Here is a 20,329-nt window from a genome sequence, read left to right as displayed (position 1 = left end):
GCACTGCCGAGCTGTTGCGGGGTGAGCATCACATCAGACGGAGTGAGTCATCCTCTCTCCCCGCCGTGAACCGCACCGTAAATCTGATCATCAATCAGCCGCCCACCCCTCCGTTAAAGCCAGACCTCTTCGTTCTGTACGTGGGGGTCTTTGCTACCCCCCTCTATGCCAAAACTACTAAAAGTCTTTTGATATTTGTTTTTATTATATATTTTTCGTCCTTTCATTCACATTTGGGGCGGGGCAAACTCGTCTGTGACGTTTTGACGGGGGAATGCCGACACCACGTGGCAATGACGTAGTGGATATTTTGATGAGACCAGGAAGTGCCGAAGAAGGCGAAGCTTGAAGCCTTGATGAGCTGAACTTTCGGCGACATTTATTAGCCTTTTTTCATCGACTTGTCGCGGACTGCTTGAGAGGACGTGTTGGTGTGAGTGTTGAGCTTCCGAAGAGCCACTCTAAGATGCCGAGTATCATGGAGAGTATCCTTTAAAAGACCGCTGTGGTGTGACCAACGCTGGAGCTAACGAGCAGCGAGCGGTTGTTTACGACTAGGCTAGTTGGACTTAGGCTAAACAAGATACCAGAAACTGCTCTAAATGTGTTCTAAGTTGACAAGAACTTTATATCGTTTTTTACTGAAATTCTTTAGCAATTTAAAACGTATTTTAGGCGATAGTACAGGGTTCAACGCCGCGCGGAGGGCCTCGAAAGCCTAAAACTAAAAGCTGGTGGAAACACGGTCACCAGGTTACTTAGTTTAGCCACTTTAACTGTCAAAGTAAATAAACTACAGGATATGCAGGGATTGTAGTAATTTGGTTTAATACTTTAGCACCTCAGTAAACTAATAGTAAAACATTTTTGTGTTATTTTACAAAATAACAAGGTTTTCACAATAAAAGCACCAATATAAGTTTTAAATCGCGTGCCGTTTGTTAATTTAAAGACAAATAACAGATGAACCTTACTGCTAATTTCAAATAAATTTTATTATTTAGATATGGGTTGCCAATATACTGAAATAATTTAAAAGGTATTGCATTCATTTCTATATCAGAAGGGAGTTTACATTTTATTTTGAAAAAACAGATTTGACTGCAATGGAAATTGAACTTTCATCAATGAAATTTGTTTTTTAAAGGTTTTTTTCTCTTTCCAACAACATTTCAACAAATGGAGTTAGTGTGTTAATAATTTGTTTTTTATTCCAAAGTATTTATTATCAACACACCATCTGACTGTACATTTGATGAGAAACTCTTTTATTACTCTAAAACATAGTTTAGTGTTAAGGTTTTTTTTTCCAGATATACACAATTTTCAGCCAAAATTTTGAAAATTATTGTGTGCTTCCCCTTTCCTTAACTCCAAATATCAGAAAATCTGTTCAATTTAAAGTTTGCTGCCAAAGAACTGCAAAGAAATGCCAAAAAATGTGACAAAGAGGAAAAAGCAGAGAAGGCAAAAGTCAAAAAGGTGAGTTCTTGTTTGATATGCTAATCAAAAGAGCATACTGGGGTTTACTGAACCAGCTTCCCCTGTTTGCAGGCCATCCAGAAGGGAAACATGGAAGTGGCGAGGATCCATGCAGAGAACGCCATCAGACAGAAGAACCAGTCGGTGAACTTCCTGAGGATGAGTGCTCGAGTAGATGCAGTGGCTGCTAGAGTCCAGACAGCAGTCACAATGAACCAGGTACTCCATGTTCACTAATCCAAGCATGGGGGGCGATACACCACACCCATGCACGTTTCTTTGCATTTTGCTGATTTTTATTTTTACTTTTCACAGGTCACGAAGTCTATGGCCGGAGTAGTGAAGGGCATGGATGCCACCCTGAAGAGTATGAATCTTGAAAAGGTAACCTTCTGAAAGGAAAATGAATTCCTTTTGTGGCGAAATCCCTTACAGTTGTACTGGGTTCCATAAACATTTCACTGCATTTGTCTGCTTTCAGATCTCTGCTCTCATGGACAAGTTTGAGCATCAGTTTGAAACCCTGGATGTCCAGACGGCCCAGATGGAGGACACCATGAGCAGCACCACAACACTCACAACACCACAGGTGCCTTTTGCTGCATTTCTTGTTGTCCCAGGCTGAAGTTGCTTTGGCACTGACCTGTGCTATGTTTTTTGTTTTTCAGAATCAAGTGGACTCTTTGCTGCATGAAATGGCTGATGAAGCTGGGTGAGAATGTTACTGTCCTGGAGTCCTTTTTATTTAAAAATAGTCGTTTTTGTAGACAGATGTAGACACCGACTGAGAAGAAAAATAGCAGCTGGTATTATTTGGATATTTCTGACAACTTTGTTGTTTTTCCTGTTTAGTTTGGACTTGAACATGGAGCTTCCTCAAGGCCAGACAGGTTCAGTTGGTACCAGCGTGGCCTCTGCAGAACAGGTACATTCTGTTGCTGCAATAAACTGCTATAATAAGTACTATAAAATTCTGCATTTCTTTAGTCTGTTTAAAATTAACCCAAAATGTCAATGCGGCTCACCTCCTATTCTTCTCTTGTCGTCTTCTTGCTTACTGACGTCTCTTGTCTTCATAGGATGAACTGTCTCAAAGGCTCGCCAAGCTCCGAGATCAGATGTAAAGATGGACTGCAGGGTTCTCCATCGCTTGTACACTACCTGAATATGTCTCGCTTTTATTTACTTTTTCTCTCCTCATGACATCTCATGCCTCTCTGACAAAGAGCAACTGTATAGATTTATTTTTTTCTTCCAAATCGAGAGCATGTTCAGGTTTTCATTTATGGGTTGTGTAAATTGTGTCGGAGGAGTTGGTGTCCTCTGTGTAGCGGTCACTGTGTGGTCAGTTTGGAGAAGCATCAGATTTAAAAGAACCAACAAAAGAACCCCCATTTGAGAGTTTTATCATACATCCAACTTTCAAAATGATTACAATTTCAAAAATTCTGCCCCCCCCCCCCCCCCCATTTTAAGGCTGTTACCTTGATTTCTGATCGTTAACTGAAGTTCTACCAAACCTACCCACAGAGTTTATTCAGCAGCACATCTTCACTAAAAGGGCTGTAATTTACAGTCCCTCTAATCACTTAGTATAAAAGCAATTGGATGTTAAAATTCACAAGAAAGAGCAGTTTTAATGGGGAAATTCAGAGCTTTAATGGAATATGTTAAAATGTAGGCCCTCTGGTGGTCAAAAAAAATGTAATTTATGATGTCTCAAATCTTCAGTTCTCCAGAATTCTAAAAACTGAACACACTGGTTCCTGACTTCTGCTGGTACAAGCTACTTTTAAGTATTTTACACAGTTCATTTCCAGAAAAATGCTCTACATGTTTTACTGATTAAAACAGTCTTATTTAAAAAAATATACCTATTTAACTTTATTAAATTGTGATTTCAAATGAAAGCCAGTTATCACTTTTTTGTTCTGTTTCATGCACTTCTGGTGATAAAGTTTAAAGTTTTGGACAGTTTTCTGTTTCCTTATTTTTCTATTCCTAGATTATTCAAAACTTCTCCCTTATATGGTGATTTCACACCAACTTGTATTTTTTTTGTGTCCATTGTTTTCGGAAAGTCCTGAGATGGTTGGTTTCTTTTCTGTTGTCATTTTCACAGTAATGGCTTGTCTTTTTGGAAGAGGGCTACAGTTTGGGGATTGAGCTGTGATGGAACAATAAAGTTTTATGATACTTACAATTCCTTTCATTTTCAGTAACTGAAGTCTTACTTCCAAATTTCAGTTATTCCCTGTATGAGAAAGTTAAATAAGTCTGCCAGAGCACAAAAAAGTGCAAGTGTATGAAAAAAATCCAAATACTTTTAGAGTCTGTATAGGATATTTTAATACATTTTAATGGATTTTCATATGGGTATTTAAGTGCAATTGTCTTAAATCTACCTGTGTTGCATGTATATAAACACGGCTACCATGTTTGAACATTAATCCATTTATTGATACATTTTTCCTGCTGAGTAAGCTACGTTTTTCCATGCCATGGGATGGAGGATATGCAAAATTTCTGATGTTATATAAGAAAAGTGTTACTGATGCTGCACTAAATCTAACAGTGGGATAAAGGTTTGGGGTTCATCACCATATTTATCAGCAAAATATCCTTTATTTTGAAAGTAGGATTTCAGCCGGAAAACTTCCGGAACGCCGGTCCTTCTCTGCCCTCTAGTGGTCACAAAACACAACCCAAGTTCTGTTCCACGTTCATAAAAACTAAAACATTTATCAACAATATTAGGACACTAATATGTCCCAGCAAAATTTGTTTTGATTGTAAATTTATGTTTTTCCTCAATACAATTTTACTTCTCGTTCAACTTTTCAAAAAAGCGAAGCTGCGCCTTTTGATAGAAAATCTGTGGCAAGTGTTTTGCTGTCTTTCAGATGAGATATATCCTTTGCCCAGAAACCGTTTTTGTAGTTAATGAACCGTTTTCAAAACTTTTCAAACATGGCAAAGACTCAAACATGAAGAGTTTGCTTCCTCAAAGTTTTATACAAAAAAAAAGCATTGTGTTGATCAATTGTAAGTGGATGTTAAGATGTTTCGTAACAAAAGTCCTTTGTTTAAATGTGCTGTGATTGTACTTCGGGTTGAACTGCAACCAGATAAGTCCCTCTTTGCCTTAAGCCTACTGGGTTGCCTTGCCAGGTGCTTATATTGTGTTCCTGCATTTCAAATCTAACAATTGTTAAGTTTGTAGTTTGTAATCTTTATAGTTCACATTGCTACAAAACTCGTTTTCGTAGAGGTTGAAACATGATTTGAAACCTGTTTAATTGAGACCCAATCGTCTGACTTGTGCCTGGAAGACAAAGCACAGGGATATCACAACAGCTTTTCATCATGTGACTTTTGGCATAAACAGGAAGCAGCTGATCGTCACCTCACTGTCTGTTTTTAACAAGTAACGTGTGCAGCCGTTTTTACAAAAAGGAGCAAAAGCAGTAGTCGAAAGTTGCATGAAGATAATTAACTGGTGTATTTCTTCGAGGTAAGTGGAAAACCACGTTTGAACTTAAGCAACTTAGCCGCTGGTCTATGCTAGGCTATCTTTTTTTTTTTTTTTTTAGCCTACCTACTAGCCGTTAGCCTGCGTGTTTACTTAAGGGAAAGAAGATAGTTTTCCTAACTTAAAAAAGACGTTTCTGGATTCAAATCTCCAACCTTGTTAAAATATGTTTGTTTTGAATCTTTTAAAAAGCGTTTATCATAAACTGTTGTTAGCTCGACGCTTTTGTTTCTTTGGTGCAACTTAGTGATCGTCCTGGTGAAAGTGTTTGTTCCGCAGACAGCTGCTGCAATCAGACTGAAGTCATCTGACCTTCAGCTCAGAAAAAAACTCGTGTCTGCTGAGGGGGATGTCAAACACAGCAATGAAGAAAAAGGTACGGATTACCATCGGTGCCCTAAACCAATGCCTAAAGATCATCAGTAGATCGATTAGTTTAAATTCAATCCATTGATTTGTAGTTTTAAAGGCTTTTTTCAGATATTTATTCACCGTCGGATGTCGTTCGCTTGGCCTCTATAATCTTTTTTTAGGTACTTCTGATGGGGAAAAGTGGGTCTGGAAAGACCAGTATGAGATCAATCATCTTTGCCAATTACATTGCTCGGGACACACGTCGTCTTGGAGCTACAAGTAAGTACATTTTCCTGTTCTGCAGACGCAACCCTAATTTATCTTATTATTCATACTTTGGAAGTCCATATGTAAACAAACAAACAAACAAATAAAATGAGCTCTCAAAAGATAAGATGCCTTTCTCCCTTTTGGTGGAGAACAAAACAAAAGGAAAATGTGATTTTATTAATTTGCCACCTTAACATGTTTGCGTAAACTAGTCGATTTCAATTCAGTATGAATGAAATTAATCCAGCAAAAATACTTATTGTTCTTCACAGTTGAAAATTTTACTTTAAAACTTTTATGTGTTTTTTTTGTTTTAAGCATAAATGTATGCTTAAATCTTTTTATGGTTAATATTTTTTTTCAATACTGCCTAGTCATTGATCATTTCTTTCAGTTTTCATGACCAACTGTAAATATGACTGATTGTCACTGAAACAACTCAATTTTTATCTTCATTATTCTTTGCTTAAAAAGAATCTCTTTTTTTTTTTCTTGACTAACATTTGATTTGGCTTGTATGTGCTCAGAAATGTTACTACAAAAATGTTTAGTCCCGCCATCTTATTTTTATTTCCCATTTTAGCTGATGCACGTCATTTTTGGGGCCATGCTTCCTATCACATGACCTAATTTCACAGCTCGTTCAGCATCGCTTCTTTGAGCAATATGTTGGCTGGGACATTTAAGCTTTCAGAAGTATCGTGTATAAATTAATTGTAAAAAGGATTTTTGAAAAAAGTTTTCTTATAAGAATATAACTGTTTATTTTCTATCCTGTGCTTACAGAACTATACGTTTTAACTTCCTTTTTTAATACTCAGTTGTTTCATAATTATTATTCTTTTTGTCATCTGTGCAAAAGAAATCATCTAAATGAACTTTGTCTTGGCATAGTTATAACCCTTTTTTCTGGCCTTGTATGATAGTTTATGTTGAGCATTTTGTTAATTTCATTTATAAATCTTCTCATCTCCTCAATAGTTGACGTGGAACACTCCCATGTTCGCTTTCTTGGTAATCTAGTTCTAAACCTTTGGGATTGTGGAGGGTAAGCATGCTTTTATCATCTTTTGCTGCATTTTGATTAGCTTTTACAATTCCTATTGAGGTTAGTTTGTGTTCTCTTCTGTAATATCGTAGACAGGACACATTTATGGAGAACTACTTCACCAGTCAGAGGGACAACATCTTCAGAAATGTTGAGGTTCTTATTTATGTATTCGACGTTGAGAGCCGTGAGCTGGAGAAAGACATGCACTACTATCAGTCGTGTCTGGAAGCCATTCTGCAGAACTCCCCTGATGCCAAAGTATTCTGTCTTGTGCACAAAATGGACCTGGTTCAGGAAGATCAGAGAGATTTGGTAAGTGTTTATCCACAGATTCACTTTGATTCAGTCTAAAATCTTTTATTCAAGCGTTTATCGTCTTTTTGTCTTCCAGTTGCTCCCTTTAGTGGAAATAACCTTCCTCTCTTGTGATTTCTGCATTTTATTTTGCGTTTGTTTTATGTCTGTTCTTCTTCTTGACACAATTCCCCCGCTTTTTCGTACCCACTTGGGATTGGCACCTGAAAGCGCTGGATTGCGCCCTCTTGTGGCAGCATTCTGTTCGATAAATTGCTTTTAAAGTTTTGGTCAACCATAGGATCAAGCCAATGTTAAAAAAAATGTTTTTTACAGGGGGTGGGGTAACAATCAAAATATAACAAAAAATATTCTGTTTAAAAAAATAAAGCTTGTTTTTCCCTCTTAATCACAGCATTTTTTGGCATAAAATCTTCTCAATAAACTGTCATTATCTTCCAAACAGTCTCATTGAGAAACTGAGCATATTTGTAGAATTCAATACTTGCTGTTTAAACATAGAAATTTTGTAAATTATTCTTATTTTATTTGATATAGAAGCTGCCTAGAAAACTAATTTTATATTTAACATCTGCTACACATGGAATATTTTAATATTTTCTACTTTAGTATAGAGTATGTGGGAAAATCTCTTTTGCATTGGTTTTTATGTTGATTGTGGTTATCCTAACGAATGTAAATGGACTTCCAAATTTTAATGATGTAATTTGTAGAGTAGATAAAAAATAATTGGACTAACATTTTTTATGTGTTGGGTATATTTTGCCTTTGATGAAAAAGTGATTTTTCTTTTTCTTTTAAGGTACAGTTTGTGCAGATTCCCAAATATTTAACATTTACATTTTTATTGTTTTTAATGATTTAAAAAAAAAAAACGTTTTTTTTTACCTTTCAAAGAACAGTAAAATGTAGAATTAAGGGCCACTATTTAAAGAAGTGATTTAACAGATGGAACTAAACTGATTTTTAAAAAACATTTTTAGCTTATATTCTATGTTCAGCCGTGAGTTTTTCATTTTTATCTGCAGATTTTCAAAGAGCGAGAAGAAGACCTGAAAAGGCTTTCCAGACCTTTGGCTTGCACATGTTTTAGGACGTCAATCTGGGATGAAACTTTATATAAGGTTGGATATCAGACCGGGCAGAGCGCTTGCATGATGCTTGATGATGTTGTAACGTGCACGTCTCATCGTTTCCCTGCAGGCCTGGTCCAGCATCGTGTACCAGCTCATCCCAAACGTCCAGCAGCTGGAGACAAACCTGAGAAACTTTGCTCAGATCATAGAAGCAGATGAAGTCCTCCTGTTTGAGAGAGCCACTTTTCTGGTGAGAACACAAGTTTTTCTGCTGCTGCAATAAATCTGGATCTGGAAAATCATTTGTTGTTGTTTTTTATTTGTGGAAAATATGCAGGTGATTTCCCATTATCAGTGCAAAGAGCAGCGTGATGCTCACAGGTTTGAGAAGATCAGCAATATTATCAAACAGTTCAAACTCAGTTGCAGGTATGTTGGGTTAGAAATAAGTTACCCCATTATTCAGGCTTTCTAAAAACTCACTGATTTGTTTATTTACTCTTTTTATTCCAGTAAACTTGCAGCCTCCTTTCAGAGTATGGAGGTGAGGAACTCTAACTTTGCAGCTTTCATTGACGTCTTCACCTCAAACACATACGTCATGGTCATCATGTCTGACCCCTCCATCCGTAAGTACCCCTCTTCAGTAAACTCGCACACCCGATGAGTGCTACTCTTAACAACGCAACCCCGTCTGTCTTCCAGCGTCTGCAGCCACTCTCATCAATATCCGTAATGCTAGGAAACACTTTGAGAAGTTGGAGCGGGTGGATGGACCGAAGCACAGCCTGCACATGCGAATGCGCTAGCCTTTTGCTTCACTGCACGGCGAGAGCCTCGGCCAATCAGTTGACAGACGGAGCGCAGACCGCATGCCACAGTCCTGCAGCTCCCATAAACATGAGCAGCCCGGCATCGTTTCTTCTTTAGGCTCACATCCAATCACAGGTCGTCCCGGGAAAAAAATACAATATTTTTCTTTAAGTTTTAGTTATCTGAAGTGTTTTGAAGAGTATCGAAGTCTGTGGAGAAAGAAATTTGTTCTGCCTTGACATATTAAAGAAAAAACATGTGTTTACTACAGAGGCGACGATCTATGCTGTCATGGTTTTTTTTTTTAATTCTTTAAAAGAAATGATGGAATTGTTCACTCCATGCAGTAACGGGCAGTTTTAGATTTCTAAAATGAGTCGGAAACATAACCGCTTTGGTCAGAAACCAGTTTTTTAGCAGTGGACCTCTCATTTTTGTTTATGGATGCGGGTCTCACTCCACCCTTTGCAGAACTGCATTGGCACATTAAGTAGTATCTTGGAGCACAATCAGTTAATGTCAGTTTTGGACAGCTTTATTTTCAACATAATTGTTAAATTCTAAATAAATCTTACAAATCTGAAAGAACAACACTTTACTCTTCTGCAAGTTTAGATGTTAATTTTTGTGTGTAATTCTCAGTTCAAATATTTAGATTTGATTCTGATATATTTTTTTCTTTTATTATTTTGGGGAAAAAATTGCCTGAAAAAAGATGAACTGCTTTAATATTGTTATAGGAAGGGTAGAAAATGAACTTTAAACCATAGTATGCAATAGCAAAATCTTAAAAAATACGTAATGCTTAAAAATGGGACAATTTGTCAGCTCATGTGAGTCAATAGTTGAAGTTGATAATTTCCAGAAGTACTTAAGATTTGTTTTAGGGCATGTGCTGATGAACAGAGGGCGAGGATTCAGTTTAAGACGGCTACTGTCAATCACCAGCAATTAATGGGGATTTTCTGAGACGCATCAGCTCCCTTTGAACTGCAATCACACCAGGCTGCAGCTGAAAATGAGTTCTTTCTTTATCCGTCTTTCATGGATAAATAAAGATTAAATAAATACATTATAAATAAAATCATCTACAGAAAAATTTCTCATAAAAAATGAGGAGATGCTGCAACACTCTTGGAATGACAGTTTTAATGTTAAGTATTTGGCTTAAATATTTTTTCTTTTTCTACAAAATAACGCAGGTGAAGGACGAAGCAAAAGTAAAGATCTTATTTTTTAAACAACTGCACCTTTTTTCCCCAACCATTTTATATTGATGATGCTGCTATTTAAGTTAGGATTCTTAATTCTCAAGCTTTGTGTTGAATAAATAAAGATTTACAATGCAAACAATTTTATAGTCCAACATATTTCACCTTTAAAGAAAACTTCATCAGAATCTTGATACAAAGACTCCATGTGAACTTCTGTGCAGCCAGGAAAATACTTTAGGCTTACAATGCAAGAAAAAGACATGAATGTGTTCTAAGTGGGAACAAAATGCTGTTTGTTAGATCACACAGAATTTGTTGTTGAATTTGATGTCAGATTTACTTTTCACAGGATCTCCTTTTTGAAATAAAATAATAAAAAAAAGGGGAAGTTTGAGCACCCAAACAAGTTTAACCTTATCAACCTATCTCTTCCACTCCTAACTCTATGGATGAAGCTGATTTGAATTTAGATTACTAATCTGGATTAAACTTTTTTTTTTATTCTGTCATAAAGACAAACGAGACAGCATTTATTTGTGTTGTAAAAAGGGCATACCCTTCACTTTTTAAGGGATGTAACAGATCTACATCCTTTCTCCTGCCCCCCCCCCCCCCCACACACACACACACACCTTAATGCAAGAGCTGCTGTTGGGGAGGCATTGTTATAGCTGCTCTTATCAAACCAGCTCATGTGCTTGAGTTGCATCCTGGAATGCAAAGGCGGAATGACTGGAAAATCCCCAGTCCATTTTAGAGTGAGTTCACACAGAAAAAATGGGAGAAACTCAGGAGCAGAAACATGAAACAAACCCCCCAATTGGGATGTATAGGACTCGATTTAAAACCAAATTCAAAATGGGACTCACACCTTTTGGGGGCTTTGAAAACTGTCATTCTTTGTAAAGAATAAAATGCCAATCAAAAAGAATCAATTTTTGAGGAAAAAAACATTTTTCCTGCCATAAAACATCCAAACTGTCAGAAGGGCTTGAACAGAAAAGCAAAAAAATAGGAACACTTCTTTGTTTTTGTTGTCACCTGGTTTACGCAGGTTTAACTAGGAGGAGGAAAACTCTGGAGACAAATCACCTGCATCACACCTGAGATTTCATTGTCCCAAGAGTAGCAGCAGGAGATGGTGTACAGAACCAGAGCAGGACATGCCACGTGTTCAGGGATCTGAATCCCTCTGCTGACGGAAGCCAACATGTTTACAGATAACCCAAATGACTGTGTCACCCATCGATTCCAGAGCACCTGTGATATAGTGGATCTTTTATTTAACCAAAAGTGACATCTGTACTGATTTAAGGAGTTTTTCATGTTTTTACTTTTCATTAGTGGAATATCCAGCTTGCTCTTTCTAAACACGCATCCAATGCACTTTGTTTGGCATCCAGCAAGAACCTCATTCCTGTTCTGAAGACACATATTTGTAAATGGTGGATTTGAATGGGTGTTTCTTTAGTCCTCGGTAAGCAGTTTTAGGTCTGGTGCTTGCACATCAATTTGATGCAGGACCCGGGTCAGCGTCTGTGTTTGTTTCTGCACTATAATCATTTATCTGCTGCTCCAGCAGAGTGACGCGCTGTTTAAGCCGCTGTTGAGTGTGTGTGTAATCGTTCAGCAGACGGGCAAAGCGAGTCTGAAGGGTGTCCAGAGACATCTCCAGCCTCTCCACCTTCTCCTCCGTGTCCTCCTTCTGGAGCCCGCCGCTGTCTGCGTTCTCATCCAGGAGACCCTCCTTCTTAAGGATCTCCCGGCCCCTCTCCTCCAGCACCGTCTTCGCATCCGGATACTCTATCACTGCCTCCATCAGGTCATCTTTAGAAAGGCAGAAGAGGTCTGAATATCCCAGGCTGCGGATGTTTGCAGTCCGACGGTTTCCCATTTTACTCCCTTTTATATTCAAAATGCTGATTTCCCCAAAGCAGCTGCCAGAGGTGAGGAGGGCATACTGTGTGACTCCATCGTCAGCCACAACAGCTAGCTTACCCTCTTTGATGATGTACATCTCCTTGCCAATGTCTCCCTTCCTGCAGATGTAGTCTCCTGGACTGAAAACCTGCTGGCGCAGTTTAAGAACCAGCTCCACCAGGAGTCCAGCCTCACAGTCTTTAAAAATTCGCACTTTCTTCAGGGTCTCCAGGTGCACATTGATCGCAATCTCAGCCCGCAGTTTATTTGGCAAATTCTTGAGCACTTCCTGTTCATCTACGGCCTTTTTGTTGGTCCATAAATAGTCGAACCATTTAATAACGCGTGTCTCCAGTTCTCTGCTGACTTTGCGGAAATGCATGTAGTGTTTTATGGCATCAATGCGAGCTTGGAACTCAGCACGAGTTGCATTCATGTTGGAAATCATGGAGCCTACATTTCCAACAATAGTTGCAAAGATCAAAACTCCAACAAGGAAATCAAAGACCACAAAAAGGTATTCTTCGTCTCGCACAGGCGGCGGCATCTCCCCGATGGTGGTGAGAGTCAAAGTCGACCAGTAAAGACAGTAGACGTACGACTCGGATAAGGTGGTGAATCCAGTTCTGGAGGCATTTGGGAACACCCAGGTGTCTGAGCCGAATCCCAAAGACTTGGATATAGCGTAGTAGATGCAGGCGTTCCAGTGAATGATGACTAGAATGTAAAGCACCAAATTGCAGATGCGGAAGATGTTGGGGTAGTTGGTGCGCGTCTCTGTGCGGTCAAAGAATTCAAACATGCGTGGGAAGTGGAGCAGGCGGTTAAAGCGCAGCTGCGGGGTGTGAATGCCAGTGGCAATGTAGCCCAGGTCCGTGGGCAGGATGGAGGCCACATCCAGCTTGAACTGCAGCGTTCGGACATAGCTGTCTCTCAGCTTGATGTGGTCCTTCACCAGCAGTCCTTGTTCCAGGAAGCCTGAGATGGCGCAAAAAAAGAAAGAAAGCATTTATTCACTCAATAAAAAGAAATACAAAAAGGCTCATTCTCTTACTGTCGGATTGGAGAATCTTTTGAGAAAAGGAAACCAAACAAACAGGTGGTTAAATGGGGCAATAAGATGAAGATTATTTTCAATATAAGGGTGGGGTCATAGGATAGCACAAGGGTTAAGCCTGCCATCATCAGTAAGCAGTGATTGGTCTGAATTGATCTGAGTCATCATTTCTATGGCAATCACTCTCACCTATCAGGAGTGAGCATGTTGGAAGGCCACACCCCTACCACTTGAAAGCAGGCTAGAAAATCTGTCAATCAAACATTTTGATAGTTCAATGTGAAACCTCGTAGGCAACTGATTGGCCAGTTTATAACTTGAATAACTTGCACTGCAGAAAAAGTATCATAAAATAAAATATAATTAACAAGAGCGAGTTAAAAAGGTAGCAGAGGTTATTCTACAGACTAAAAGCCGTTTATTTCTCAAAAATAGAAGTTTATGGGATTTTGGCTTTTTGGAGCCGGCGGGTACTTTCTATATGAAATGCGAGGTTGGAGGGGTCACTCAGTCAATGGTTCAAATCCTTTTTAACTTGCTTTAAATGAGCAAATTCACCAAGAAATTGAATCTAAAACCCATCTTTAACAAATTGTATTTATGAGTTTTTATCTGAAAGTTGCAATCCTGAATAGAAATCAGTACATCTAGTAGTAAATGATGAAGAAATTGTATAAAAAACATTTACAAGCAAATTTTGTTTTTATCAGAGAAACGTGTTGTTTTTAACAATGCTCCGAATAAACACACTTCCTATGAAATAACAGCAGAGCTTGCTTTATTGGGCGACAGTGGCTCAGGTGGTTGAGCGGGTCGTCCAATGATCGAAGGGTTGGCGGTTCAATCCCCGCTCCCACCAGCCAAAATGTCGTTGTGTCCTTGGGCAAGACACTTCACCCTCCTTGCCTCCAGTGTGGCTCCACTGGTGTGTGGATGTGTATGAATGATCCCAGTGATGGTCAGAGAGGCCATCACTGACAGAGCCACGCCTCTGTCAGTCTGCCCCAGGGCAGCTGTGGCTACAACAGTAGCTTACCATCACCAAGTGTGAATGAATAATGGACACAATGTAAGTGCTTTGGGTGTCTTGAAAAGCGCAGATAAATCCAATCCATTATTATTATTTTTGTGGTTGATCTTCTGATGCTGACCATCCAAATAATTTCTCACAATAATGCAATAAAGCAATGACATGCCAAGCTAAGATCCTGCTGAACATGGATCAAGGATCAATTATCTGTCTAAGTTTAACTGAGGTGTAAAACCAAAATTATAAAAGCAACCTAGTATCATCTAATAACAGTTAAATGTAACAAAGTGAAACAGAATGACATTCTCTGACTAAGTTGGAACTCTGCAGATACAAGCTTGCCCTTAGATGTAAATTTGTAATGAAACATGACCAGTTTTCTACTGTTTCCCTTTTGTAAAGTACCACACTGTAAACAGCAATGCAAACTGGGAGAAAATATTACAGTTTTCTGTTTTTTTTTGTGATTTACAGAAGTATTCGTTGCAATTCAGCAAAATAAAAGAAGGCTATTCCCAAAACAAACAAAATGGATGTTATCTTAAAATAATTGAATCAAATAAAACAACAGCAGAACTGGACCATCCTGGCTTCCATAATTCCATTTCATCAGTAGTATTCAGCTGCTATATTTATTCCAGATCTATCATTTGATCATACTTCTTCCCATTTACTCTTTTGTTGCTTACAGTAATTTGTTACTGTTTGTTAAAAAAAATATCACGTTTTTCTTCAGAAAATAAAGCATTTTTACGGGTCAAGGAGCTGCTTTTAATGATTACCTGTGCGAAGTCGTACAATAGTGTCCAGTATGTACACGGTATCAGAAATGTAGTCCAGAACCAGCCACCAGATGAAAAATGTCACCTGGAGTTCGTCAAAGCACGCCCTGAGAAAATGAAATCATAAAAACCTTAGAGCAGAGGAGGCTGCAAACAAACGGTCCCAGCTGACCACAGGTAAACCGTCGTCTCTCACCTTGCAACCACAACAAACCAGTTGTAGAGCACTGTGATGCTGATGACCAGTAACCAGCGGTAGTAAATGTCATCAGAGGGGGACACCACAAAGAAAGCCCACCTTTTTCTGAAAGCAGTAGAAGAAAATGTGTCAAATCGGTGTACACAAAAACAGAGAAAAAACTTTTTACCATTACTGAAATACTTCAAAATAACTGAGCATGGCAGGATTTTAAGGATATTCGAGGGTGATGTTGAACAGAAACGGCAGCTTGAAAACTAACACAGATGTAGACAGATGTAGATGTAGTCAAAGATAAACGTGCTTTTATTTGTTCAGGAAAGCCTCCCTGTCGCCTTGGTAGCACTTTATCCCAAAGCTTTATAAGATCTTGCTCTGGTGTGCGTCAAAGTTATGCTTTAACAGTTGAGGGGCTGCTGCCAGGAATACCTAAAGATCCCTTTGGCATTGTTGCCGTTGACATCTGGTTGCGTGTTGCTGTTGCGACTGGGGGCGGTTTTCAGCTCAGGGCCACGAAAGCGCTCCAGGAAAGAGTCGGGTCGTTCTTCCTCCTCCAGCAGACTCCTGTGTGCCCACTCCCTCAGTCTCACCACCAGATTCACCAATCTGCAGCAGAACAAAAACATGTTTTTTTAGGTGAAAACAGACAATTTCCCTCTAATTGTTCTTCATGTACAGCCAGGGAAAGGCCCAATCACATCAGAAAGAGGAATATAAAAACTGTTTATAAAGGTACACTTTATATATCATGCACTAATTGGTCCCAGCTTTACCTGGAGATGGCTCCAGTTCTTTGAAAAGAATTTCTTGAATCATTTGGGTCCAGAGCAGCTACTCTTTGCAGCTCAGAGGTCGTGTCATCCCAGACGGATGGTACCCTGGGATGAATGAGGGAAAAACCAGGAGTTGTAACCAGGACATTTTTTGTTCTTTTCTCTCACGAGGAAATGACAAAACAAAGCCCTTACCTGCTTAGAATACTCTCAGATCTCTCAATCTCCTCCTCCAAGGTTGTCTTCACTGACAGGTTGTGAGGTGACCGGTCTCTGTCCGCCGCCTGGCCAGTCATCCTCAAGTCTGACAAAGACAGCAAGAGCTGAAACCAAAGTTTGGCTTCTATCCATTCAACCCATGTTGTGATAGGGAGCGATGAGCGTGTTTTCCTGCGGCACCGAAGCAGGAGGAGGAAAAGTGTTTATGATGCATATGTCAGGTTAGAGTCAGGGGACAAGGGACAAATGGGAGTGTCTGACAGTACATCACACCAGAGGTGGTTGCCTGGTTGCTGTGGTGACAGAAGCAGCTAAAAAACACAGAGTGATTTACAGGACTGTTCTCAGCAGTTAATTCATCGATTTAGAAGAATTTTACACCTTAATCATCATTTTGGATTTTTTTTCCAAAGTGTTTTTGTACCATAACACAAAATTAAAACTAACAGTTTAATAAATAATTGATTAATAAAAACAGGCTCTAACCCAATCCAGTTTTGAACACGAATAAATGTGAGCCTTGTTCCAATGATGGCTCATTTTGACTTAAAACTTTTCTTTGGAAACAGATTCTCCTTTTGAGTTTGAACTAAACTGATGTTTTTCTTATTTACACTTAAAGCGTAAGTAGTACATTTTACAATAAACTTCAAGCATTTGATTTCAATCTGTATACTGACAAAAACTTTCAAAAGTACGTTTACATCTCTTCAGTAGTTGAAGCAACAGATGTAGTCCTTTTCTGGAGCTAACTTTTCAAGATATTTTAGATGAAGGTACCACCCATAGCCATTGTTTCTGTGATTTTTTCTCTCCAAGCACAAGGTTTGGACTAAATCTGTCTACAAATAACAACAATTCTTTTTCTTTAACAAGCCTCTCAAAATGAAGACAGATGAGCCTTTCTAGATCTTTTTGCCAATGATGTCACAATTTACTCTGTGTGTTGGGCTTTTTTCTTGAACTGTTCACATTCGGGTTGTTTTTTAAATGCTGTGATTTCTCTTTTTGGGTTTTTTTGTCACATTTTCCACTATTACTTGCTGTTTTAAGTAAAAAACAACTTTGGAAGGTGGGAATGTGATTCATCTTTACGGAAATCCTTGAAGCCTTCTTTCCTAAACTATTCATCAGAATCAGCCCCCCCCCCCCCCCCCCCCCCCACACACACACACACACACCCCTGTGGTGCGTACTGATGACAAGCTGTTTGGACAACTGTTACCTGTGTGTGACTAATTGGTGGATCATTAACAAAAACACATGCACAGTCAGGCTTGAGCTCTGCAGCTCAGTGAGCCAATCAGCAGTGCTCCCGCAGGAGCTCCATTGCTTAGGAAACCAACACGCTGAGTAAGGCCAAAGTGTGTCATTACATCACAGTGGATGCTGGGCTGAAGAACAAAGAAAGTCTTCATGCAGTGATCTATTAATTCAGTCATAAGTAAACAAATACTCCCAGGTGCATGTTAAATATGACATGAAGGAACTTTTTAAATATATAAAAATACATTTATTATTTTAAGTCAAACTGCTGTTATGTAATGGGGCTTTTTTTTTTTGCAACATCTTTTAATTTTGCACGAGAGGAAATACCTTACAATCCAGAAAACCCTCTCAGCTGTCTGACACATCTCTGGTCTTACCTTTTAAATTCAGCAAGTGTGAAGAAAAAAATCCTCACAGTAACATCACAAAGGACCACCTGGAGCAGGTTTCTCCTCGCCGCTCCATCCTAAAGACCACCGATTGCAAACATACAGACATCTTGTCTTGTAACATATTATCATGGATATATAGTGTGCTCCTCTCTGTGTGAGCACGTGGTCCACCTGCTTCTGAGATGAGAGTAGGAGGCAGGTAGTATTTTTGTTTAAAGGGGTGGAGTCCTAAGAGGTTGAAGAGTCCACATGACAGTTTTAGATGGAGAAGTCTACAGGGAAAAGTCCACAGTCAGTGCCTTACTCCTGCACAGCATGACATAATAGTGGGAAACAGCACCATGTTATATTGCACATGACTTGTTTGCTAATGTGTTGATGCTCAGGTTTAGATTTTAAATTCCTTTAAAAGATAGAGGACAATCTTTTTTACCAATTGACATGTTGAAGAAAATGTGTGGGTTTAAAGGGTTATGGGGGCTGAGTTGACTTAGTTGTCTGATTTTAGGCTAAGAAAATATTTGAACTCCATAAAACTAAAGTAAACCATATTAATAGATACGGTAGATAACGTGTGGGCCCCGTAGCTCTCTGACGAATACTAAATATCAAAGGCATACGCGTTAAGGCTGTAAGATAAAAAAGCAAATGCTTTCCATTCCTGGGTTACCAGTTCCCTTAAGGTCACTCATGTGAGCAAGAAATCTTTTGGAAGTATTTTTTTTGTGTATGTGTGTCTGTTCTGATTAAAAAAATAAAGTAAAAACAGTAATAGCATGAAGCCTGGTGGTGTTATTGTCATGATTTGGGCTTGCTTTGCAGCATTAGATATGTAGCTTTTTTAAAGATTGTTATATCTAATAAATATGAGTTTGAGTGAAAATTTTAAGATAACGTTTGTGACATGATAGGGTCAAGACCAGAAGACAGTAAAACAAGTTCAAAAACGGAAAAAAAAATGCTAAATACTCTTTCATTTGGACAGTATATGTCATTATTGCATTATGGCTCCTTATTAGACTTTTATGACTGCTGATGAATTATTTTTTTGTATTTGAAATATCTTATACTTTTATTTCTACCACAATTGATTGAAACTTCTTTTTTGTAGCTTATGTTGTAAACATGCTGAAACATAAAAACATTTAATTCACACATCAGTGGAGCTTTAAAAGCACTTACATTTGCTGTTGAGCCAGAACATGAAAAACTAGATGAGTAGTGAGACTGAAACTGGCAAGACTTCAAATGCAAATGAGATTCCGACCAGTGAACGGGAAACTGCAACCTGTCACTGATGTCCCTGCTGCACTACTGTTCAAAAATAGCTCTGGTACCACCAAAAAGGTACAGATTCAATTTTTAAATTCAATTTTATTTGTACAGCCCAAATTCAGAACTACACTCGTCTCGATGGGCTTCGTACCGGTAATTGTAAAATAAACATAAAATCAAAAGGATCATGAATACATAGAATTTAATAGGAAAATACTAAACTTAACTAACTAAGCAGACTAAACTAAACTGGGCATCCCTGCCCTTAGACCCTCCTGCGCCTGACAGATGATCAAACACAGTGTGCACTGTAAAACTAGAGCAGGAATGTATGATGACAAAAAGGGAAGAGTGGCAACAGAACCTGATAAGAGACAGGAGAAGAAGTAAAAGATATGGTAACAACATAAAACTACATTCTTTTGTTGATAAACTTTATTGAGGCCCTTATTTTGTTATTAGTGTCATTGTATATTTGATCTAGATTTTCTGCTTAACCCTTGTGCTATCCTATGGGGTCAAGATGACCATTGACGTGTTCTCCCTACCATGACAAAGGTGGATAAAGGTGGAAAGATTTCATGTAATCCATGGACACCAGTGAACATCACAAATCATCAAAGAAAAAAGGTTCAGCGCACTGTCTAGTGGGTCTAGATGACCCTACTCCAAATGTTAAAGTGCCTAGGATAGCACAAGGGTTAAATACTTTAAAATTGTTTTACATAGAATTGGTCGATCTGAATGATGGCTTTGAAAAATATAAAACCTTGTAATGATGATCTTTTTCTGACATATTTTGGGAAGGTTCTTTGCAGAACTAGAACCAATAAATGCATCATTGAGCACATCTGATTATAAGATAAACCTGATTTAGTTTTGACATTTTCTGTTCTCTTTGTGAAAACAAATGTCTTTTTACTAACATCAGTTGTTTTGCTTCAGACGTTTGAACTCTAACAGCTGAAAGGGTTGTTATGGCAGTTTATTTTAAGGGGCCATATGTGGCATATTTGAACTTTTGAATAACATTGTGCATATACCACAATTATTTAGTGTATTTGTGAGTTACATTTTGTAAAGACTTTTTTTTAGATTTTTTCTGTGATGACATTCTAAAGCCTGAACAAATCTTACACTGCATTCAGTTAGGTCATCCACAGGAGGGCAGCATGGTGGAGTCCATTGTCCTCACATTCACCTGGTCAAATTCCCCTTTCCCTGGTCATGCATGTGTTGCTGAAAAGAAATTGCACCACATTTCAAAATGTTTCGTGTTTGTTTTTGACAATAAGGGAGTAAAGTG

The 20,329-nt window shown here is 38.5% G+C and overlaps 3 protein-coding genes across 6 annotated transcripts; 2 read left to right on the top strand and 1 right to left on the bottom strand.

Moving 5' to 3' along the window:
* The first annotated feature begins 295 nt into the window (after nt 1–295).
* On the top strand, nt 296–3,685 carry chmp1b (charged multivesicular body protein 1B). The gene is made up of 8 exons (XM_004076503.4): nt 296–485; nt 1,385–1,482; nt 1,555–1,701; nt 1,798–1,866; nt 1,964–2,071; nt 2,151–2,194; nt 2,335–2,407; nt 2,562–3,685. Exons 1-8 carry the CDS (start codon nt 467–469, stop codon nt 2,604–2,606), a joined length of 603 nt encoding a protein of 200 aa, XP_004076551.1. The 5' UTR covers nt 296–466; the 3' UTR covers nt 2,607–3,685.
* A 1,163-nt stretch (nt 3,686–4,848) lies between these two features.
* Nucleotides 4,849–9,173, top strand: LOC101162152 (ras-related GTP-binding protein A). Of its 4 annotated transcripts, none has more exons than XM_023962396.1 (10): nt 4,849–4,996; nt 5,294–5,390; nt 5,548–5,647; nt 6,620–6,686; nt 6,779–7,001; nt 8,033–8,128; nt 8,208–8,330; nt 8,418–8,509; nt 8,594–8,709; nt 8,786–9,173. In XM_023962396.1, the coding sequence occupies exons 2-10, from the start codon at nt 5,364–5,366 to the stop codon at nt 8,887–8,889; spliced, it is 948 nt and encodes a 315-aa protein (XP_023818164.1). In that variant the 5' UTR covers nt 4,849–4,996; nt 5,294–5,363; the 3' UTR covers nt 8,890–9,173. The 4 variants fall into 4 exon arrangements, with proteins under 4 accessions (XP_023818164.1, XP_023818163.1, XP_023818166.1 ...); XM_023962395.1 differs by having other exon boundaries at nt 5,290–5,390; XM_023962398.1 differs by having other exon boundaries at nt 5,280–5,390.
* A 1,593-nt stretch (nt 9,174–10,766) lies between these two features.
* On the bottom strand, nt 10,767–16,323 carry cnga2 (cyclic nucleotide gated channel alpha 2). The gene is made up of 6 exons (XM_004076541.3): nt 16,064–16,323; nt 15,869–15,973; nt 15,525–15,701; nt 15,093–15,200; nt 14,897–15,003; nt 10,767–13,005 (listed from the first exon to the last, which is right to left on the bottom strand). The coding sequence occupies exons 1-6, from the start codon at nt 16,162–16,164 to the stop codon at nt 11,615–11,617; spliced, it is 1,989 nt and encodes a 662-aa protein (XP_004076589.1). The 5' UTR covers nt 16,165–16,323; the 3' UTR covers nt 10,767–11,614.
* Nucleotides 16,324–20,329: the final 4,006 nt, after the last annotated feature.

The sequence above is a fragment of the Oryzias latipes genome, chromosome 14 (assembly GCF_002234675.1).
Source record: "Oryzias latipes chromosome 14, ASM223467v1".
Taxonomy (NCBI): Eukaryota; Metazoa; Chordata; class Actinopteri; order Beloniformes; family Adrianichthyidae; genus Oryzias; species Oryzias latipes.
This window is presented reverse-complemented; position numbering and strand designations above follow the sequence as displayed.